Source organism: Bos taurus, chromosome 8 (genome assembly GCF_002263795.3).
Source record: "Bos taurus isolate L1 Dominette 01449 registration number 42190680 breed Hereford chromosome 8, ARS-UCD2.0, whole genome shotgun sequence".
Taxonomy (NCBI): Eukaryota; Metazoa; Chordata; class Mammalia; order Artiodactyla; family Bovidae; genus Bos; species Bos taurus.
In genome coordinates, this window is record NC_037335.1 from 26,908,884 (window position 1) to 26,933,941 (window position 25,058).

Here is a 25,058-nt window from a genome sequence, read left to right on the forward strand (position 1 = left end):
CTTCATTTGTTAAGTCCAGAAGTACAAATAGAGGGTTAACTTTCCTGTCTGCCTATTGGAATACTTCTTTACCTAACAGAAGTAAGCAATGTGTAAGTGTTTCCAAAATTTTAGGCATCTAGTAATAAAAAATAAGCTTGGAATTTTTATCTGCAACTTTTAATAAATGAAGTGGAAAAGTGAAATACCTGTCCTTCAAGAAGTTTCCGAATGTACAACAGCCATTCTTTGTCATTTTCGGCCTCGGTTTTCGTCCTTTCAATTTCCTAGAGGATAAAATAAAAACACTGTAGTTAATTTCATTTATATGAACTTGATCATACTGTTAGAGAAATACTGATAGAATTGGATTCAACAGAGAGTAGCCTGTCCTTTCAAAATGGAGAATATTCAAATCAATGCTCAATATCTCCATTCATGTGGAATATCAAGCTATATATCTGTATTTCATAATTCAGGAATATTTTATTTCTGTATTCATGGTGGAGCTCAAGGTATGGACTGAAGTGGAAGAGAAAGTGATTAAAACAGAGTGAAAAAGAAGATGGAGCCATAGAAAAGAATCATTTACAAGTGACCCTCAGAAGATGATATAAAACCTTATACTCAAAAATCAGACTTGTCAGTAGATAACTAAGGGGTAATTGTTACAATTACAACTTGTCAGTAGATAACTAAGACAAAAGAGGACAGGCATAGGTTCTGGTGTATTTAAATGCTTACTTATTTAAAATGTCCAACAGCTAACTGATAGGCAAGGGACACTCCAACTTAAAGTACTGTAGGTCACTAAATATTTTCAATGCCTCAATTATCAAAGTGAAATATTCTGAAAGTATAATGTATTCACATATGCAACTGAATTGACTATTCAGTTAAAATCACGATTCAGTTTGCAAAAAAAAAATGTACTTTTCAAAAAGAGAAGGGTTTGGGAAACTAACATTTGTTGAAATTTACTGTATGCCAGGTATCAGGCAAGGTACTTTGCATAGGCTGTCATAGTTTTTTACATGAATTTACAAGGGTTGGATATAGCTTAACACATATAATTCAGGTGGTTTGGGCTCTACTTGGGTAAGTCACTCAACTCTTTAGACATCTGAAAGATGCAGGCATCAGTCCAAACAAGCTCAGATCTATAATGAAATCTAGTAAATATATCCAGGTGTGTGCAATAAGCCCTCATGGAACTGCGTTTTTTCCAGGAGGACTTCCATTTAAGGTTGTATGGTACACATGTTTTGGTGCTGGGCACCCCTGGCTCCATACTGCTTCCTCCCAGAGGCCAGGGTGTCATTTCTTCACAGAAATGTGCCAGCTACTTTGGGACTAACAAGAGATATCCTTTACTAATTCATATACTCAATGGGGACAACTTTTTCTAATTTTTCTAATCAAAAGGAGTGCTTTTTTTTTTTTTAAACTTGTAAGCCCAAGAAAGGGCATGTTTAAAGACCACATAAAGGCAGAGGCCGTGTCTTCCAGAATATGTATCTGCAACACACACACACACACACAAACACACAAGGGATTTTGCTATGTCTGCTTGTTTTAAACTTTTAGGCAACGGTGGAAGACCTTAATATTTTGTTAGGTTTCTTCTTTATCCATCAAGTTTCAGTTAAATGTCTATAATAAGAGATAGTTAACAGCCTTGGCCACAGATACTGTTATTTCCTGTGTGGTTTATATTTGATACTGTATTTCATAACGCTCTTGGACTTCAAAGTTCAGAATTCACAGACATTGTGGCCTAGCTGCTGAAAAGAGGAAAACCGATCATTCACTATCTGATTTACTCATAGGATGAAAATAATCTCTATAGGATTCCTTTGACCTCCTTTCTAAGAATTCTTGGCAGTTTAAAAACCTTTGCAAGTTGTAGATCTGCTCTACTTGAGAAATGTTTTGAGACGCTGACGGGGGAGGGGTGCTAAAGGATGTTCTCCTGCAAACACTGAAGTCGATCATTTTATTTATTCACTGAGCAAATATTTATAGGGAAGCTATGAGTGCCATCATCTCTTTGCTCTTTCTAAACAATAAAAAAAATTAATATTTAATGTATCAAATTTCAGAAACTTAACAGCAGAACAGGATTGAGTATCTTCCACAGGTTTCACAGAAGACTGTGTATGAAGTTCTGCTGTTGATGAGGTAATAAACCATCAAAAATGCAGTGCCCTCCTCAGAAGGTACAGAAATGCTACTGCAGACTTATAAGGTATATGCATATAAATTCACTCAGGCAGGATTTTACCCACTGTAAAGCAATAAATACCTTTTTAACTTGATCAACAATAATTTTAAATCTAACTAAAAAACCCAATATATTTACTACTTTTAAAAAATCTCATATAGGAGGAAAACCCCTCAAATCAATCATGATCCAGCTAACTAACTTCTTCAAATGGGCTTAATTAAAAATAATAGCTTATAAGATATATGATTAACTAAAGAATATGGAAGAGACAGGGAAAGATAACTGATCTGAATAACAAGCAAGCAGTTTTAAGGTTATATGTACTGGCTTACTTCTATATTACACAGTTAAATTTCTCTAAAGGTTTTTTGAGTTAATACTCTTGATGTATCTTTCATTGGTATATTAATAATCTTGCCTTCATGAATATTATCTTAAAGATGAAATTCTAAGAACTATAAAACAAATGAAAATATATATTTAACAATCAATGTAAAAACTCCTATATTAATAAATATTTAAATGATCTTACCGCTTCATCTTCTGTGTCCAGTATTTCCTCTAGGTCCGATCGTGAAATGTTCAGGATAGAAGCTGCCAAGGTCTGGGCTTTATGGGTTGAGGTTTTACAAGCATCCCTGTTTTTCTGCATCTTTTTAAGCTCTCTGATTTGTCGCCTAATCAAATGGACATCATTTTGTAACTCTCTGACCAAGGCCTGCAACATATTGGAAGACATATGGGCTCATATGGAAGTAATAAATGAAGAGAAAGCAGTCATAACACAAAAAATGTGAAGATACTAGCAAATCATTTTTTATTAGGATTATTCTGATTTTATTTATACTGGAGCAAAATGGATTGCTCTTTACTTTTTGTCAGGGCACAATAAAAGCTCTCTTAAATGATCACTTAACCAACTTGCTGATTAAACAAATTGCTCCAGTCCCTCTTTCAGATTCGCCAACTGCTATCTTGGTGAATACTTGCAGCAGGCAGGTTAATTAGTATCACGCCAGAGCACAACTCTCCCACCAGTTGAGCTGATGCTAACTGTCCGATGTATTTATTCCTAAGTGTGTATATCAGTTGTAACAGGTTAGTTACATAATTGATTTAATTATTGCATAAACTAATGAAATATAATGGCAGAAAAATGTTGTTTCTATTAAAACTGAACTAGAAATCTTTGAAAGGATTTGATAAGGACAGTTGGGTAAAACTGCAATTAAATTATGTGTGGGCAAGATGACAATAAAGTATTGACAAAAATCATAAAAATCTAGGCTTACATCCACAAGAGTGTTTAATTTCTCCCTCTGAGAACGCATGCTTATGCGTGCATAAGAAAAAAGGCAGCTCTTACTCCGGGTGAACAGAGTTCTGGAGTCCGATGCTTGGCTTTGTGGGCTGAGAGCAGCTAGCTAGATGTTTGGGTAGATTTCAATCTTTTGCCAGCCTAAGCAATGTTGCAGTAAATAATGGTGCTTGTATATATATTTTGCATCCCTACAATATATTCCTGGAAGTGAATTTGCTGAACCAAAGGATGTGTTTACCTGTAATTTTGAAAGCTGTTGTTTAATTCTCCCTCTATCCAAGATTGTACCAATTTATACCTACACAAAGAACATATGAAAGTACTTGTTTCTCCATACCACTGGCAAAACACCAATTGGGTTTTCAGGGTAGTTTTTTACTTTTTACCACTGTATTTTAAAGTTTCATTTCTCTTATTAAAAATGAAATTGAGCATCAGCCTTAACAAATAATTCTTTTTCTTTTGTCTTTTATCTATTTTGCAAAGAGTTGACTCATTGGAAAAGACTCTGATGCTGGGAGGGATTGGGGGCAGGAGGAGAAGGGGACGACAGAGGATGAGATGGCTGGATGGCATCACTGACTCGATGGACGTGAGTCTGAGTGAACTCCAGGAGTTGGTGATGGACAGGGAGGCCTGGCGTGCTGCGATTCATGGGGTCGCAAAGAGTCGGACACGACCGAGTGACTGATCTGATCTGATCTATTTTTCTTAGTGATTTATAGGGATTATTTGTACTTTAGGGAAATTATATGTTGAGGATTTCTAATTTTTTTCATACTTTTTCTTTTGACAGTAATTACAGTATTTTATGCAAAGGAAAAATATTTTTCAAAAAAATTTTAACATGCTAAATGAATCTATTCCCATATAACTTTTGAACTTGGTGTGATACTTTAAAAAACATTCTCCACAATTTATATATATATGTATATATATAAAAGTATATATATATATGTGTGTGTTTTTCAAACCATGATTTTTTTCTGCCACTTGTAAGATTTTGCAGTTATAAGTGTGTTGTCCATTTGTAATCCTCTAGAAAATTATTATATAAAATCATAGTTGTCTCATCACCACCTAGTAAATAGTCCATATCTTCCCCATTGATTTCATGCATGTTTAGATCAGGTTCTAAACTTTGTATTCTGTTCCATCTGTCTTATTGGTGAAGCTTTATAGTATATTTTAATTAGTGAGGCTTTGTCATAAATGTAATCCAATAGGGGTATCTCCTTTCAATTACCCTTTTTTTCAGATTTTTCTTGTTAATTTTTGATTGTTTGTTTTCCATATAAACTTCAGATTGAGCTTGTCTAAACATTCTTTGGAGAAGGCAATGGCACCCCACTCCAGTACCCTTGCCTGGAAAATCCATGGATGGAGGAGCCTGGTAGGCTGCAGTCCATGGGGTCACTAAGAGTCGGACACGACTGAAGTGACTTAGCAGCAGCAGCAAACATTCTTACTGGTATTTTATTTAAATCACGTTAAATTTTATTCAATCATGTTCACATTTTAGAATGTTGATTCTTCCTAATCAAAGACCATGGTAGTCCCTTCCAGTTGGTTAAGTCTTTATTTGTGTTTCTGGGGATTATTTAAAGGTTTTCTCTTTATAGATCTGTTTATTCCTGGGCCTCTTACTTTTTGTAGGGGCTGATTCTAGTACCTATTGTTGCTTGTAGACATAAAGATTGTTAATATATAAATTTGCTGAAATTTCTTATTTATTATAAGAGTTTTGCAGCTGATTCCTCTTTAGCTTCCAGAAATTAAATCATATCTGCAAATACTGATAATTTTATCTCCTATTTTCCAGCCTTTTTTTTGGTCATGATCTTCAGCTTATGGAATGTGGGTTCTTAGTTATCCAACCAAGGGATTGAACCCAGGCCCTTGGCAGTGAGAGCATGGAGTCCTAACCACTGTATCATCAGGGATACAGTGAACAGCAGAACATTAAAAAATAATATACCACACTAAGTGGAGTTTATTCCACAGATGCAAGGATAATTCAATACTAAGAAAATTATTAAGAATCCTATTAATAGATTTATGATGAAAAATCATATGTTAGTTTATGTGGATGCTAAAATGGATTTAAGACAATCTGGTTTCCATTTTTGTAAGAAAATTTTATTTTATAAAATTCCATTTTATTTTCCAATTTTTATACCTCCATTTTCTTTTTTATTGAGTTGATTATTAACTTCTTTCTGAATAATATTAAATAGTAATATTGATGGACAAATTGTTCCTGATTTCAGTAGGAATCTAACTCTTAGGAAATACTATGCCAGATTTTGGGTTGAGAGCTGTATTTTAATATAACAAAAAATAAGTACTAATATAAAATATATAATGTAGTTTTACACAGTTAACTATCTACATATTTTAATTTCTTACAAAAATGGAAACCAGATTGTCTTAAATCCATTTTAGCATCCATATAAACTATCATATGATTTTTCATCATAAATCTATTAATAGGATTCTTAATAATTTTCTTAGTATTGAATTATCCTTGCATCTGTGGAATAAACTCCACTTAGCGTGGTATGTTATTTTTTGATGTTCTGCTAAACTCATTTGCTGATATTTCATCTGGAATGTCTACATTAATAAGAGATTGATTTGTTTCAATTTTGTGCAACCTTCCAAAAATATTTGGAAGGTATTTTCTCTTTCCATGTTCTTCAGTAGTTTTAATGAAATTGAATCTGTCTGCTCTTTACTGACATTGTAGCACTCGCCTGAATTTGGCATAGTATCTATTGTATGGAAAGATACCTTCTTGGCAATTTCTTTTAATTTTCCATTTGTTCTAGAGGGACTTTTGGTACATTATAATTTTCCTAAAAATTTGTACTTTTCAGAAAGTAGAATATATAAAGAAATTCTACTTTTCAACATTAATTCAGATTTTTCTTTGTGGTGTGTCACGGGTGGGAATGCCTGAAAACATACACACTCTGAGATGGAGATTTATGTGGGAGAGGGTACTTAGGAGCAATACCTACGGAGCCTCGGAGATGAGACAGCCTTTCAGAGTTGTCTCATCTTTATTTTTTTCCCCTTATATATGACATGAACATTTTTCTTGGCTATTATTTTTTTGAGTCCAGAAACTTTACTAGACCACAGAACATATACAGGGTATGACATGTTAGACATGTCATGTTAGACATGACATCAAATTTTCCGTGGTTCATGTTATGTTCTTGGAAGTTTTTATTTCTGAAAATTCTTTTTGGATTATAGCTTCAATATTTGTTCTGTTCCATCATTTCTTTTCTTCTTTCAAGAGTCCAATTATACATATGTTGAACCTCTGTAACTCGCTTCATAAATCCTTTTTTCCCCAATATTTTTTTAACTGAAGTATAGTTAGAATGAAATAGTGTACACTTTAGGTGTTTAGTTCAATGAGCTTTGATAGCTATATACTTCTATGTCATTTTTGCTATCATAAATATGTACTGAATGTTGCCAAATGATTTTTAGGGAGTATTTGATTATACTGATTTTGCTTTTTTTTTTAGAACTGTTGAATCAAGCTTTCTTTCCTAGAATTATATCAACTTATTCATGGTGTAAATTATTTTCACACAACGCTTGATTTGATTAACTAATATGCAGTTGAGAATTTTTACATTGATGTTCATGATGAAATACTGACCTGTACTTCTGTTTTCTTACAATGTTTTGTCAGGTTATGGTTTTAAGGTTGTGCTGGTTACATAAAACAAACTGGGACTTATTTTCTTCTCTGCCATTTTCTGAAATAATTTCTGTAAGATGGTGCTATATTTTTCCTGAAAGTTTGCTCAGTGAAACCCTCTGGATCTGGAGATAGTACATGTGTTTTTGTGTGTGAAGGCTTTAGGTTTTTTAAAAAATCCAATTTCTTTAACTAATAAAGAGCTACTCATATTTTCAATTCAATCTCCTGTTAGTTTTTGTGATGAAAGAAGTCAATTCCTAATAGTTCTGACCATTTCTCTTGGTAGTTTAGTAGGGACTCAGGGCAGTTTAGAAGCTACACTGAGTCAGTCAGAGGAAAGAGCAAAGGGTTTGGCTGATGTCCACACTCTTGTAGACAATGCTCAGCCTTGGGTCCCTAGTGTGCAGACATGGTGGGGATGGGGCCCTTCCTTCTTTTGGAGTGCATTCTGTCACACATTCAGCTTGCTGGCTTAGGCAGACTTCTCTGCCGGAAACTTGGCCACAGTAAATACCAAATATTTATACTCAGTGTTTGCTAAGGAATAAAGGAAGCTCTGGGGCTGTGTTCATTCTACAAGTTGTCTGTCTCTCAGCTTTACCCCCAAAAACCTGAAGCTATCTAAAATGTGATGCTAGTGGTGTATGATTGTGAAGCCACTATAGGACAGGTAAGAGGTACTTTTTTGAAAAGTTGTCCATTTCACCTGAATTGTCAAATTTATTGTTATAAACTCATTCATATAATTTCCTTGTTACTTATGTTTCTGTAGTGATATCCCGTCTTTTATTCCTGATATTGGTAATTTGTATTTTTAACCATTTTCTTCTTTATTCTTGGGTTTTATATCAATGTAAAATAGATACCTGTGGGTTATTTGAGGTATATACCTAAGCTTATATTGTTTTCTAAACTGAAAGCAATTTTTCCAAGGCCGTTATTGACTACTTTCCCTTACACTGATCTGAAATGAAAAATACAAACTTTATGCTCTAAATTCCCTTAGATAGGCTTGTTTTTGTAACTCTTTCTGTTTCAATGCTCTATGGATCTATTCCTGCACTTAATCATGCCATTTTATTTATACAGCTTTATACCATGTTTTGATGTTTGCTAGGAAAAATTTTCCTCTCTCCTTCCCATTCTTCTCCTTCTTCAGCCATCTTCATCCTCTTTCTTTCAGTTATATTTCTGGAACAAGTTTGTATCTTGGACAGCACTGACATATAGATCAGATATGGAATGAATTCTCACATTTAACAATATTATTTCTTCACGTTCATAAAAACAGTATATCTCTCCATTTATTTAGTTCTGTTTTATGTCATCCAGTGTTTTATAGCTCACTTTATAGGTTGCTTGCATTTCTTGAAAGGTTTATTCCTGGGTATTTAATACTTTCTTTTTATCACTATAAATACAAATTTACAAATAGTACTCTAAATATACTATTACTTGTAAAGTCTACTTTATTTTATATGCTGACTTTGTTCTGAAATTATTGCTGAATTATCTGTTTAATAGTTGGACTGGATTCTCTTGAATTTCCTAGGTCCATAAATATGTCATTGACAATCACAGTTCAGTTGTACATGTTCAGTTTATTTTGGAAAAGGAGCTGTTTTACAGTTTATGGATTTTTAAAAATTTTTATAAAAGCAATTTTAAAATTTACTTTGAGTTTTTTTGTTTTTTTCTCCTAGCATTTTGAGTTGAAAGTTAAATTTTGGCTGAATTTTGAAGGTTTTGGTATTTCATTATAGCTCACTTTGAAACAGTTCATAAACTCACTTTTTATTTTCTCCTTAACCCCAAAATCATATAGATGGGTTTGGAATTTCTAAGTGGACAGAAACATTTGGCTGATTATTTGCTAAAATCATAATTACATTATACTCTACTCAGGGTACATTGCCTAAAAATGATTTTTGCTTTTTCGAACTTGAACTTTGTAGATTTAGATGTTAAGTAATTTCTGTGAATGTTCCACATGGGTTTGAAAAGAAAAGAGCCTTGCTTACATTTTCTCTATTTGGATTGTTTATTTCTGAGTATAATACAGATTAAATACACTAGAAAACAGTAAATACCTTTGTGGATTTGTGGATTCTTTGATTTCCATTTGTAGTTTCACCAAATTTTGCTTAATGTTGCCAGGTACATAAAAATTCATGAATTTTATATCTTCTTTGCAAATTATGCATTTTTATCAATATGAAATTGCTTGCTTTACCCTTATTAATTTTTTTCCCTTAATTTGTCTCCAAATAATATTGCTGTATCTTCTTTTCTTTTAGCATTTAGCTGGAATATATTCAATTGTGTGCTGGTAATCAAGCTCTTGCAGGGGATGGGTATGATTTGTAATGTTTGCCAATTTCTATGGTGTTAGGTACTTACACATGATTGATTTCAAACAAACATGAACGAGATGCTGGGAAGAGATAAGCAAAATTGATTCTCCCAGGCTAACTGCAGGATATCATAATTTTATTCTTAATTTTTTTTTTGGCTTTTGGTATCATGTTTTAGGTGCATCTTTTTCAGAATCTCATAGTCTCTGTTTTTTTTTTTTCTTTTTTTTAAATACATTTCAACTTCATTATATATACTATGACTATTGGTATGTTTGGATCATCCTTATCCTTTTTATTTACCATGCTTCTTATTAACTGTTCCTCTCCTTTGTTCTATTTTTCCTTCCTCTCTTCCTCGCATTCTTCTTCCTGGTTTGTATTGAATTGATGGAGATTTTAAATTTTTAAAATTTCCTCTAATTCTTTGAAAATTAAGTGCTTGATTCCTATTCTTGTGGTCAACTTTAAAACTCCTGAACATATATTTAAAATTATTTAAGTAAACTTGATTAATTTAATATAATAAAATCAATATTATATTCTGAATCAATATCTAGAGTTTCTCATCCTCTGTATGTTCCACCAGAACAAAAAAGAAACATCCCTTACAATCACCCCCTCACAACTTCTGGTACTATAATCACTAACATCAAGCTATTTAGATTTAATTGTAGGAGTCTTTGTTTTCCATTGTTTCTTATGTTCTAAAGATTGACAAGAGTCCCATCTGGACAGAAAGACCTGAAGAAGTGAAGAGGTAAGCTATTTTATCAATAATATACAGAGGAAAGAGCAAAGACTTTGAAGAAAAAAAACATGGCTTGCAGTATTCAAAGAACAGCAAGAAAGTCAGTATGGTTAAAGAGGGATAAATGAGGTGACATGCAGTAAAAAGTCTTAGAAGTAGCAACAAGACTAATCATGGAAGCCTCATAGCAATGTTGCCATTAGCTGGCTGAAAGCAACATGGGTATATTTGGGGAAAATGTCTGTATTATTAAAAAATGTTATTTTGCTGAAATATACTTCATGATGCTCAAATATTCTTCCTCCCTTCCAAACTATACCTTTCAGATACATAGTAGAGTCTCACTGCACTAAGTTCATTGAAATTTTACTTCCCCCCCTTATATCCAGGTTAAGATTTTGTTTTCATATGATCACACTTGCCTTTTGTTTCTATGCTGGTGCTCTGCCTATTTTCAGCTCTGGATGTTACTTCCATGTGGATTGTATTTTTACTTCCCTTCCATCCATTGCAAAATTGCTTTCTCTTACCAGTTTAAAATCTTCTCAGCTCTTCTCTAAGCACTTCCAAATTGTGCAAAAGTCTTTAAATACTCCAATGTTAAAAACATTAGAAGCTTAAAAATGTTTTACTCTATTTGCATCAGTTGAACAATGGTCCTTGGCTATCACTGGTCAAGGTAAGTAAAAACACTGTACCATACAAAATAAGCATTCAACAAATATTAAATGAATTTATAAAAGTTTATGTCAGCCTCCTTAAACTTCTTGAAATATCATGAGCTAGGAATTATCTCAATATTTGATCATATTTTCAAAATAAGAGTACTTTCTTGGATGTATATCCCAACTTAAAGTCACTATATTTTTCAATATTTCAATATGATTTATTGTAAGCAGTCAGCAACAGTGTTAGAGTGAAACAAGTTATTTCATTCCAGTCTTATTAGATCTAGCTTTCCAGTCTTTATTAAGGAGTCTTGATCTGTGTTAGCTAACTATAAAAATTTTTGAGTTTCATTGAATCATAATGAAGTGATTAGATTTTCAGTAGGATTTTAGATTACTGTGATGAAGGTTATAACTGGCTCTTCAAGCACCATGGAGTCACCCCTACAATCATAGTTTCTTGGAGAAATGTCTTTTCTAACAGCTTAAATCGTTTTTATTAAGATATGACTTACATATTTTAAATTTCACTCAATGTATTTTTATTAAAAGCTTTTCTTCAAAAATGCTATAATTTACCCTTTTAATATAATGATAGGACTGAAAGAGTTAATTCAAACTGGATTTTAAATATCATAATTGAGAAGTCACATCACCAAAGTGGTACCAGCCTCCATCCCCCCACAAATATCAACAATTAGACATTCACAAACTAAAATAGCTCTGGAAGGGCTCAGGAGTCCACTTAAGAAATTTCAGCAACACCATGAAGCAAAAAAAGAGAGAATAACTCCATACAAAGAAAAGGAAGGACAGCTTCATTGTGCCTGCATCATCCCATCCCCCAGGGCAGCACTGCTCAGGGCCAGTGGAGAACTCCAGGGTTCAAGGGGCTCCCTCACTGGGAAAGGAAGAATGAGGTGAGCAACCAACTTCCCCAGTTTTTCACATCACAGCATGAAAGATCACTTCAGCTTCACCCTACCCCGAGACTGACAAAGTCAAGACATATAGGGACAGGCTGGAAAAATAAAGAACAGCCGGGGCTCCCAATATCAGCTACACAGCAGGAGCAGCTGTGGTTCACGGTAACCAACTCTGTGTAGGATCCCAACAGATTTCACCACTGAAGAAACCAATGCCTAGGATGGCTGTCACGGACCCCCTGCAGATTTCACCACTGTACTTCCCCCCACAGGTTTCCACTGTCACAAATGCCACCTGACAGTCCCTCCCTGACCCTAACTGGACCCTGCAATCTGCACTGGAAGCCAGCTTAGCCTTTGCACTGCACAAGTGCAAGATGCCAGCCTACACCCTGCAGTGACAGATGTGCATGCGTTTGGAGCTAACCTCTTCAACTGAGGACCTCTTGCCAACGGTCTGCCACTGGCCTCTAATGATCTGCGAGTGCCTGTGGTGAGACTCTATGGCCACAGGACTGTATGTCAACCGCCAAGGCCCCCACAGCTGTGTGTGGGCCCAGACCTGGCCCTGTCTCCTCTCTCTGGCTTGCACTGCTGGGTTTAGCTGCAGTGAGCCCCTCCACCTGAGCACCTGTACACCAACACCCAACTCCTGTCACTGGCCTCCACTGTCATGTGGGACCATTAAGCAAAAACAAACAAACAAACAAAACTCAAAAAAATCTAACTTTGTAATTCAATGAATTAGAAAAAGAACAAAGTAAACCCAAAGTTAGTAGAGGAAGGAAATAACAAAGAGCAGAGTGGAAATAAATAGAAACAAAAAGAGAACAGAAAAGATCAGTGAAACTAAGAACTAGTTTTTAAGAGACAAACTAAATTTCTACCTACATTTGGAGCTAACCTCTTCAACTGAGGACCTCTTGCCAATGGTCTGCCTCTGGCCTCTAATGATCTAAATTCTATCTAAATTTCTATCTACATGGATAAATTTCTATCTACACTTACCAAGAAAAAGAGAGTACTCAAATTAAGAAAATTAGTATAGAGAGGTGGGATGGGGAGGAAGATGGGAGGAAGGCTCAAAAGGGAGGGGATATATGTATACCTATGGCTGATTCATGTTGAGGTTTGATAGAAAACAACAAAATTCTGTAAAGTAACTATCATTCCATTAAAACAAATAAATTTTAAAAAAGAAAATTAGAAATGAAAGAGAAGATATTACAACTGACATTACAGAAATACAAAGAATCATAAGAGGATACTATGAACAATTATATGCCAACAAATTGGACAACCTAGAAGAAATGGATAAATTCCTAGAATATACAATCTACCAAGACTGAATCACAAAGTAACAGAAAAACTGAACAGATCAATGAGTAAGGAGATTGAATCAGCAATCAAACACTTTCCAATAAAGAAAAGCCCATGACCTGATGGCTTCACTGGTGAATTCTACCTAAAACAAAATAATGTCAATTCTTCTAAAGCTCTTCCAAAGAATGTAAAAGGAAAGACCACTTTCAAACTCATTTTAAGAGGTCAGCATTAACCTGATACCAAAGACAGATAAGGACAGTACAAGAAAAGAAACCCATAGGCCAATACCCCTGATGAATATAGATGTAAAACCTCTGAACAAAATACTAACAAACTGAATTTAACAACACATTAAAAGGACCACACACCATGGTCAAGTGGGATTTATCCCTGGAATGCAAGAATAAGTCAACATACACAAATCAATAAATGTAATATACTACATTAAAAGAATGAAGATAAAAATCATACAATCATCTCAATAAATGCAAAAAAAGTACTGGACAAAATTTAACATTCTTTCATGATAAACTCCCCACAAACTGAGTATAGAAGGAACACATTGTACATAACAAAAGCCATATAATACAAAACCAAACTAACATCACACTCAACAATGAAAAGCTGAAAGCTTTCCATCCAAGATTAGAAACAAGAGAAAGGTGACCATCCTCACCACTTCTATTCAACACAGAACTGGAAGTCCTAGCTGGAGCAATTAGGCAGTAAAAAGAAATAAAAAGCATCCAAATCAGAAAGAAAGAAGTAGCACTGTCTCTTTTTTCTCATGACATGATCTTTTATGTAGGATGTAGAAAATCCTAACAACTCCATCCAAAAAAGCTGTTACAATTAATCAACAAATTCAGTAAAGTTGTAGGATACAAAGTCACAGATAAAAATTAATTTGTTGTGTCTCTATACACTAACAATAAAACATGTGAAAAAGGAATAAAACAATCCCACTTACAGTAGCACCCAACAATAAAATTTTAGGGATAAATTTAACTAAGGAAGTGAAAGATCTATATTCCCAAAACTCTAAGATACTGATGAAAGAAACTAAAGAAGACATAAATAAATGAAATGATATCCTGCGCTTATTGATTGAAAGAGTGGATATTCTTAAAATGTTCATTCTACCTAAAGACATCGAGAGGTTCAATAAGACCTCTATCAAAGTTCCAATGCCATTTTTTTTTCAGAAAAATAGAAAAAAAATCCCCTAAATTTGGATGAAACTACAAAAGACTGACTAGCCAAAGCAATCTTAGGAAAGCGCAAAGCTGGAGGCATCATACTTCCTAACTTTAAAGTATATATAAAACTCATACAACTTGATCAGAGAAGGCAATGGCAACCCACTCCAGTACTCTTGCCTGGAAAAATCCCATGGACGGAGGAGCCTGGTAGGCTGCAGTCCATGGGGTCGATATGAGTTGGTCACGACTGAGTGACTTCACTTTCACTTTTCACTTTCCTGCATTGGAGAAGGAAATGGCAATACGCTCCAGTGTTCTTGCCTGGAGAAGCCCAGGGATGGGAGAGCCTGGTGAGCTTCCCGTCTATGGGGTCGCACAGAATCAGACACAACTGAAGCGACTTAGCAGCAGCAGCAGCAGTAGTAGCATACAACTTGATAACAAAACCAAAACATCCAGTGTAGAAATGGAAATAGAATCTGAACAAATACTTTTCCAAAGAACACAAACAATGGCCAGCAAGTTCATGAGAAGGTGCTCAACCTTACTGATCATCAGAGACATGCAAATCAAAACCACAAGGTATCGGCTCACGCCTGTTGGAATGGCTATTATCAAATAGATAAGAGAGAACAAATGCTGGCAAGATGTTGAGAAAAGGGAAACACTGTGCACTGTGGGTGAGACTGTAAATTGGTACAGCCACTACAGAAAACAGTGTAGAGGTTCCTCGGAAAATTAAAAATAACAACTACCAGCAATCCAACTTCTGAGTACATATTGAGAGGAAACAAAAACAGAACCTCAAAGAGATACATGCACTCTCATGGTCACTGCAGCATTATTTGCACTAATCAACACATGGAAACAACTTGTGTCCATCAATATATTAATGAGTAAGAAAATGTAGTAAATATGTGTGTGTGTGATTAAACACATACACAATGGAATATGATGACTCAGCCATAAAAAAGGAAATCCAGACATTTCTGACAACATGGATAGCCCAAGAGTACTATGCTAAGTGAAATAAACCAGACAGAACAATACAAATACTGGATGATATCGCTTATATATATGGAATTTTAAAAAGGAAAACTCAGAAATAGAGAGTATAAAAGTGGTTGCCAGGAGCTGAGGGGAGGAGGAAATGAGATGTTGGTCAAATGGTACAAACTTCCAATCATAAGAAGAATAAGTTCCAGGGATTTAATGTATAACATAGTGATTATAGTTAACAATACTCAACTGTATACTTGGAATTTGCCATGACTAGATTTTAAATGTCCTTCCCATAACAATAACTACAAAATGGCAATTATGTGAGGTTAAGGATGTGTTAACTAACCTATTGTAGTAAACTTTTCATAATATATACATGTATCAAGTCATCATATTGTATATCTTAATCTTATAAAATATGTCATATCTAATAAAGTTGAAAAATCATAATAAGAGTAGATCAGTACCAAAGTGTTAGTAACTGTACACATTAAAAATAAAATTATAATGCTTTAAAAATATTCTTACTAAAGAATCAAGAGATTTATATGCCCTAATCATCTTACTAAATCTTAACAAGCAAGTACATATTGATAATTAAATGATTTAAGCTTCTGCATAAATGTTGTTCTTTGGCTGGTATTTATTTATCAGCTAACAAAAGCCACTGAGAAGATGGAATTGACCATATGATTCTCACATACAAGCACGTTAACAAGCCCATTATCAGGCCTCAGTCAAACTGAGCAAATACTTCTAGAAATTTCCCTTGTGTGTTTTATTCAGTTATTAGGAGAATTCAAAGCTTCAACTCTGCCACATACATCCAACCCAGATGCTCAAAGCACTTGATTTTACTCCAGGGTAAAATTCCATATTCAAGACTAGATCTAGAACAGATGGCCACCCCACCTCTGCTATAATCTAGTTGTGCCCTATGCATAAATGAAAAAAAAAAAAAAAAAAAAACTAAAAGGAACACAGATTCCACAGCAGGGCCAGAACAAACATTATTACTATTAATACTACTAATAATAGTAATACTGTGTATTTTGTGTACCTGTTACCCTATTAAGTTCTGCACAGAATGAGTCCCATTGATTATAATGTTCCATGTAGGAACTATGTACATTCTCTGACTATGCTCAACATTCTTTAAGTATGCTCGTTAGGAGCGTGCATAGCTCTCGCCTTCACAGAGGTTTCAATCTGAGCAGTGATTACGTGCCCAGTACTATTCCTGAAGCAGATATAAAGTCAGTTTCTCAAGAATTTAGCGAGCTCTATTATGTGCCAGTTGTTTTTGTTGTTTTGTTGCTAAGTCGTGTCTGACTCTTCGTGACCCAGTGAACTGTGGCCCAACAGGCCCTAGTCCTGTTTCCATGGGATTTCCCAGGGAAGAATACTGGAGGGGGTTGCCATTTCCTTCTCCAGGGGATCATCCCAACTCAGGGGTCAAATTCGCATCTCCAACAAAGGAGACAGCATAATGGCAACAGACTTGTTTGCTAGCTACAATACAAGGCAGAATAAAGGCACTAAATAGGAGTGTAAACAACTCATGCTGCTGCTGCTGCTAAGTCACTTCAGTCGGGTCAGACTACATGCGATCCCATAGACGGCAGCCCACCAGGCTCCCCCGTCCCTGGGATTCTCCAGGCAAGAACACTGGAGTGGGTTGCCATTTCCATCTCCAATGCATGAAAGTGAAAAGTGAAAGTGAAGTCGCTCAGTCGTGTCCGACCCTCAGTGACCCCATGGACTGCAGCCTACCAGGCTCTTCCGTTCACGGGATTTTCCAGGCAGGAGTACTGGAGTGGGGTGCCATCGCCTTCTCCGAAACAACTCATAGTGGCATTAAAAAGAGAGGAGCAATCCCCAGGTTCCCAGGCCTCAGTGCCTTGTTATCTCTGAAACCAAACTGTTCCGCCTACATTTTCCCAGAATAGTTAAGGGAGGAATACTGGCTGACCACGTGGGGGCAGAAGTACAGACCAGAGGTCTAAACACTCCTTATAAAGACTTTGAAACAAAACCTGGTATTCTCCCTTCCCCCACCACCCTTAGCTCTGGTGGTTCCTTGTACTGCTGCTGCTGCTAAGTCGCTTCAGTCGTGTCCGACTCTGTGCGACCCCATAGACGGCAGCCCACCAGGCTCCCCCGTCCCTGGGATTCTCCAGGCAAGAACACTGGAGTGGGTTGCCATTTCCTTCTCCAATGCATGAAAGTGAAAAGTGAAAGGGAAGTCGCTCAGCCCTGTCCGACTCTTAGCGACCCCATGGACTGCAGCCAACCAGGCTCCTCTGTCCATGGGATTTTCCAGGCAAAAGTACTGGAGTAGGGTGCCAGTTCCTTGTACAGCCAATGCCTAAGTCTTTCTGGGATTATTCAGTGGTCAGATAATTTCTAGATGGTACACCCTTTGTAGATACTCTAGTTTGTCTTCATTTTGTCCTGGCAGATCATTTACCATTCCTTTACCCATTCCATGCCTGATAAGTTATGGGGCCCAGGTGCAATGTCTCTTAACGTCAATGATCATGGATCAAGCTTCTGGTTGTTCTTGCTTGTGTGATTTTTAAAAGGAAGTGGAATGGAAATAACTCAATTTTTTGGTCTTAAAACCTGTCTTGCTTATGTGATTACCACAATTCCATAACTAAATTGACACTGGAAAAAGAATATTAAAAACATAGTGGACATTTTTAAACTCAAGCTATGAAAATGAATCTTTCATAGAGAAAATTTGAATAGTGTGGTGGGTAGGATACAGGAAGATGCTTTGTGGTTTGGGAAAGAAAGCAGAAAGGAACTTCAAGAACACCCCAGATCATCTGAAATAGGCCACTGCCCACTGTGCCTGAATTAAAGCACCAGTTAGTAAAGAATTCAAACCTTCACAAATATGGTGAACTCTTCTACTTTCTCACTGGCTAGCAGCAATTTCTTCTGTGCACCTTCTAGGGCCTGCTCACTTTGCATTGCTAATCCTTGAAGATGCTTAGATGCTGCTGTTTCAATCTCTGCCATGGCAGATTCAGTCTCATTTATTTTTGACAGGAGGAAAGTAAGCTTGACATCCTGCAAAAGACCAGTAATCATAGAATAAAAATATATTTTTTAAACAGATTTGGAAGTTAGAGATGTAAGATAAAGAAAGGGTTTCATTACTCTCTTTATATCTTGTATTTATTTTCATTTGAGTAAAACTTTATTTTCAATGACTATCTTGAGCACATATTATCACATATTTATCATCAAAATCAATTTATTCTTTTAAAAATTATAAATCATTAAAGACATGGAAGGTATTTTGGACTAAAAGATTTCATATATCAAATGGAAGTATTTAATTAGTTTATAAGTTTGCTACTAAGTCACTTCAGTCGTGTCCGACTCTGTGCGACCCCATAGATGGCAGCCCACCAGGCTTCCCCATCCCTGGGATTCTCCAGGCAAGAACACTGTAGTGGGTTGCCATTCCCTTCTCCAATGCATGAAAGTGAAAAGTGAAAGTGAAGTCACTCAGTCGTGTCCGACTCTTAGCGACCTGATGGACTGCAGCCTACCAGGCTCCTCCATCCGTGGGATTTTCCAGGCAAGAGTAGTGGAGTGGGGTGCCATTGCCTTCTCCAGATTATAAGTTTAGGTGGACCTAAAACTTTATATTTACTTATATAAATACCAGTTCTTAACAACAGTTTTCATTTATTATAAATCATCAAGATAAACAAAATCTGTTTCTCTAATACAGCATTACCTTTAATAATAAACAAATTCTTAGTGTTTATGTAGAGATATAAATGTTCTTTGCAGTTATCTGAAACATTTAAGTAACTCATAGTTTTGGGGAGAAATAGAAATAAAAATAAAAAAGAGATTGTTACAGTCCACCTCTAAACTAAAATGTCCTAAACCATACCTTTTTTTCTAACTCCTCTTTAGTTTGCTGATACATCTCTTCATACTGAGACTTCTCTTTTACAGCAACACTAAGTCTTTGCTTTAGTGAATCAATTGATACTTTCTTGTTGGAACACTCCTCAGTTAATGTCTTCACCTACAATAAATGCACAAAGGTGGAGATGTATGGAGAGAGTAACATGGAAACTTACATTACCATATGTAAAATAGATAGCCAATGGGAATTTGCTGTGTGTCTCAGCAAACTCAAACAGGGGCTCTGTATCAACCTAGAGGGGTAGGAGGGGGAGGGAGATGGGAGGTAGGTTCAAAAGGGAGAGGATATATATATGTATACCTATGGCTGATTCATGTTAAGGTTTTTGACAGAAAACAACAGAATTCTGTAAAGCAATTATCCTTCAATTAAAAAATAAATAAAAAAATTTTAAAAAGCACAAAGGTAAATATTATTGGTAAAGGCAGTCAAGTTCTACACTGTATTTGTTTTAACAGAAACTAAATGAATGCATGAATAAGTCATTTCATTTATTTTCTCATAAGTGATATCAAATTCAAGTATAAGATTTGTGTAACTCATACAGCACTGCGAGTACTAACTAACCATACTGAAATCAGTAGTGAGTGAGACTAACAATACATAAGTCAATAACAGCACCCAAAACTGCGCAAAAAGCATGAATATTGCTATGTGTAGACTTCTACCTAATAATACAAGATTATTTTTAATTACGTTTCCTTTAATTACTAACCTGAACTTTCTCAAGCAAGAGATGGTTGGTTTTGATTCTTTAATAAGCCAAGTCATAGAAAACTTCAATTTGTATTCTCCAATATAACATGTACTTTTTAGGATAAAATTAAATAAGTAATACAACATATTTATTGTGCATTTCAAAGTACAGCAGAAGACTCCAAAGGAGACATACCAATAGCTAATAAATATATGAAAAGATTCTCAACATGACTCATTATTAGAGAAATGTAAATCAAAACTACAGTGAGATATCACCTCACACTGGTCAGAATGGCCATCATCAAAAACTTCAGAAACAGTAAGTGCTGGAGAGGGTGTGGAGAAAAGGGAACACTCTTTCACTGTCGTTGGGAATATAAATTGATACAGTCACTATGGAAGATAGTATGGAGATTCCTTAAAAGACTAGGAATAAACTACCATATGACCCAGCAATACCACTTCTAGGCGCACACACTGAGGAAACCAAAACTGAAAAAGATCCATATACCTCAATGTTTACTGCAGCACTATTTACAATAGCGAGGATATGGAAGCAACCTAGATGTCCATTCACAGATGAACGGATAAAGAAGCTGTGGTAATATATGCAATGGAATACTACTCAGCCATAAAAAGAAATGCATTTGAGTCAGTTATAATAAGGTGGATGAACCTAAAGCCCATTATACAGAGTGAAGTTAAGTAAGAAATAGAAAAATAAATAGTATATTAACATATATACATGGAATCTAGAAAGATGGTACTGATGAACCTATTTGCAGGGCAGCAATGGAGATGCAGACATGGAGGACAGACTTACGGACATGGGCCAGGAGGAGAAAGGAGAGAGTGGGATGAATGGAGAGAGTTGCATGGAAGCATATACACCACCATATGTAAAACAGATAGCTAGTGGAAATTTGCTGTATGACTCAGGGAACTCAAACTGGGGCTCTGTAACAACCTAGAGGGGCGGGAAAGCGTGGGAGCTGGGAGGAAGGTTCAAAAGGGAGTAGACATATGTACACCTATGGCTAATTCATGTTGAGGCATGGCAGAAACCAAACCAATATTGTAAAGCAATTATCCTTTAATTAAAAATAAATATATGTTAAAAAAATGCTAAAAAACAGCAGAAGAAAACATTTTTTCAGTTTAATACTATTAAAGATAAATGAATTCTTATACAAACATTGTATACTTCAAATGATTATTGAAGTTAAAATGAACAAAATTTAAAAGACAGCATTGAAAAAAACCTATATGAAGTAATTATAATTTGTGTGGGTATGTGGAGGAGAAAGATAAAGAAAATCTATATACATGTTCTTGCTCATGTAAAATTTTCTCTCTTCCATTTGAGCATTACTTACATTTTTTTATCTCCAACAAGGAAAATAAGGGAGATGTTCTCTCTGGAGTGGATGACATTTTGTGAATGCCAAAGCACAAGCTGCTTTATGATTTGTGTAAATAGCAGCTTTTAAAATTTTTTAAACAAAAAATATCTCTTAGTCAGCAAACTGCTGATTTTGCTTTGGGGTCAGATAGTGTACAACTATTTTAAATATGACTCTTTTCTTAAGTACACTGAATTAAACGTGTACAAGGAAATACTTTAAAACAATTGTGGTGAGTACACTTTTTGAAGAACTGATAGTTATTAGCATATTTTTTCATTTAAAACACATGCTTAATTCTATCATTATAAATAGTAGTTTTAAAGAAAATGCTGAATATAATAGAATTTTGAATCTCAAAAATATTACAAATTTTTAAAAATTAAACTGAACTTCTCATGGTATATGTACAATATAAAACGAATGGCTATAATATGTGTAGGATTTTGTCTTGAATTTTAAAACAAAAAATGTACTTTCAGAGCAAATGATGTAATTATGTAACAACACAGGTATATTTTATGAATATTTATTATACATTTTGTTAAGATTGAATATTGAATTTAAGAAAGTAAATACAAAGGGAAGTGATCTGTTTTTTTTAGTGTCAGTGAACATAAAAATTGATACCTTTTTTTCAAGATTTTCTAGCATTTCATTAATACTCTCATTACTTTCCAAATTTACTTTCTGTCGAAATTTCAAGTCCTCTATCAAATGTCTTTTCATGGTTATATCTCTCTCCATTCGAGACATCCTTGAAAGGGAAAAAAAGGCATCTTATCAAGAGTGATAGAAAATATTTCAATAGTGATAATATCTTACATATTACCCATATTATATCTACCATAAATTTTTAAATGCTATCTGATTAATTGCAAATTAATAAAATATTTGCTTGGGATAAAATATTGCTGTTAGTATTTTGAGTAAAATATTAAAATCTATAATCCAGCTGTGACTTGGTAAATGCAGTATTTTATATAAACATATGCATTAAAAAAAAGAACTGAGAAAGCTTAATAAAATTTTTTGAAAACTTAAAATTATATTTATATTCCACTCATGCTTCCAAGAAAAATACAAATAATATTTAGAGATTATCAAAATCATAACACTGATTGTTTCTGATAAGAAACAATTCTATACTTTAATAAAGAAGTATAAAATTTGATAATATCATAAAGACACTGAAGTGATTTATATCATATAAAGACATATCAGTGATTGAACTGACATATCAGTTTAGCTTAAGGTGATAATGCTAAGTATAAAATGATAAATGTAATAACCACTATTACTAGAACAACAATAACTAGCATTTAATGAATGTTTACTATGTACCAGTCACTGTTATAAGTGCTTTACATGTATTTCAATTCTAAGAACTTTATGAGTTAATTCTATTAACTTGAGATCCAGAGCTGGCAGGTAAAGAAGACAGGATTCAAAGAATATTATCTAAAGTCCTCAATGGTAAACAGTAAGAAAGACTAACTCAATCTATCAACAAGCTTCAAGACATTCTGCTTAAAAAAAATTAAACAATTTTCTTATCTAACAGTTTTATCTACTAAAGTCAAAGTGAAAAGGAATTTGCTCAGTCATGTCTGACTCTTTGGGACCCCAGGGACTGTAGTCCAACCAGGCTCCTCTGTCCATGGGGATTTTCCAAGCAAGAATACTGGAGTGGGTTGCCATTTCCTTTTCCAAGGGATCTTCCCAACCCAAGGAATGAACCCGGGTCCCACACTGCAGGAAGATGCTTTACCATTTGAGCCACCAGGGAAATTCCTTATCTACTAAGGTCACTTTTAAGTAAGTGATCTCTAATTATGAATGACTAGACTTCTTTCAAAACACATCACTTCTAAGCTCTAGATATCCATAAAAGATACAGAAAGTAAACAATTTTGATTCTGTGAGATAGAACATTTTAAACTCCTTTTTTAGTATAAATACACAAAGTATAATATTTCATAATTCTTCAGTTGTTTTAAATGCAAACAAAACTCTTCATCTTTGCTTTACAAGCTTAGGTAATAACTCCCAATATAAATCAATATATATATACATATATATATATGTACATATTTTTAGTCAAAGAATTCCTACATTCTAAAGTTTTCTGTTCATGGTGTTTAGGCCATTAACTGATATTTATTCAAAATTAAAACGTTGACTCTAAGAAGGAAAATCTAACTTTAAACATTTTTACTCTAATTAATAAAAGTAGTAACTATCTTGCCATCAACTATACTATATATAATATTCTTTAAACCTTCATCTTATTTAGGTTCAAACATAAACTAAGAAAGGAAAACAATTTTAACATGTTGGTATTGTTTCTTGGGGTGAAGTGTTTAACAAAGTTAATTGCCACTAGGTGGCACCAAATACAATGGATAAAAATATAAAGCACCTACTTTTCATGCATTTCCTTTATGTGTTCTTCTTTTGCTAGGAGTTCAAATTTCAGAGACTTCAAGTTTGAAGATTGTTTAGTGAGTTCATTAGTTGCATTCTAGATTAAAAATACATATAAATTTAAATATACCTTGCAATCTTGTTCTAAGGCAGCATAAATATAAATGTCATTCTCATGAAGTAATAAAAATGCAAAAATTATGGTTATAATTAAAATGAACATTTAAACACTTGAAAATGTTCATTTTGTATGTTCTAACAGAAATACCAGGGCACACGAAAATTTTTATATAACATGTCAAAATAATAGAAGAACACACTCATATAATAATTGCAAAGATATTGCAAATATATATTTATAGGAAATATAGATTTTACAGAATTTAAATGTGTATTACTAAGTATTTTTATGGTTTAATAAGATCACCTAAAACTAATTCTGGATTTACTAATAATCAGACTAAATATAGTCAGAAATACTTTGCTGCACCTCCCACCAAGAGGATGGAATGGAGTCCATCTCCCAACCTTCTTAATCTGATCCTGCCTGTAATTTGCTTTGACAGAAAATATCTGGCATAAATGACATTGTGCAAATATCAGATCCAGGCTTTAAATTGTTGTAGCTTGCACCTTTGCCCTCTTGTAATGCTGCTCTGGGATTGCCTACCAACAAATACAGAGGAAAGGCCATTTGGAAGAATACTGAAGTACCCCAGATGAAGCCAACAGACCAATCATCAGCCTGTGAGTGAGGCTCTCTTGGAACTTCCAGCCCAGGTAAATCCTTGGTTTAGAAGAATGCAGGTGTGTGAGGCAACTCAGCAAACAGCCCAAAAGAATTACCTAGTGAACCCTGCTGCTGCTACTGCTGCTAAGTCACTTCAGTCATGTCCGACTCTGTGCGACCCCAGAGACGGCAGCCCACCAGGCTCCTCCGTCCCTGGGATTCTCCAGGCAAGAATACTGGAGTGGGTTGCCATTTCCTTCTCCAAACCTAGTGAACCCACTGGATCATAAATTGCTATTGTTTTAAATTGCTACATTTTGGATAATTTGTTAGACAATAATAAATAACTGATAGA

General features: G+C 34.7%; 1 protein-coding gene across 5 annotated transcripts in view; it reads right to left on the bottom strand.

Annotated features, from left to right (window-relative positions):
* Window positions 1-25,058, bottom strand: part of CNTLN (centlein) — a 352,812-nt gene that overhangs the window by 15,222 nt on the left and 312,532 nt on the right. For all 5 annotated transcript variants that reach the window (XM_059889137.1, XM_024995809.2, XM_024995808.2 and 2 more), the window contains 6 exons: window positions 23,973-24,070; window positions 22,177-22,303; window positions 19,406-19,543; window positions 18,379-18,564; window positions 2,739-2,924; window positions 189-266 (listed from right to left, as the gene is read on the bottom strand). In XM_059889137.1, the coding sequence (XP_059745120.1) occupies window positions 189-266; window positions 2,739-2,924; window positions 18,379-18,564; window positions 19,406-19,543; window positions 22,177-22,303; window positions 23,973-24,070 (813 nt within the window). The remainder of the gene's footprint in view (window positions 1-188; window positions 267-2,738; window positions 2,925-18,378; window positions 18,565-19,405; window positions 19,544-22,176; window positions 22,304-23,972; window positions 24,071-25,058) is intronic.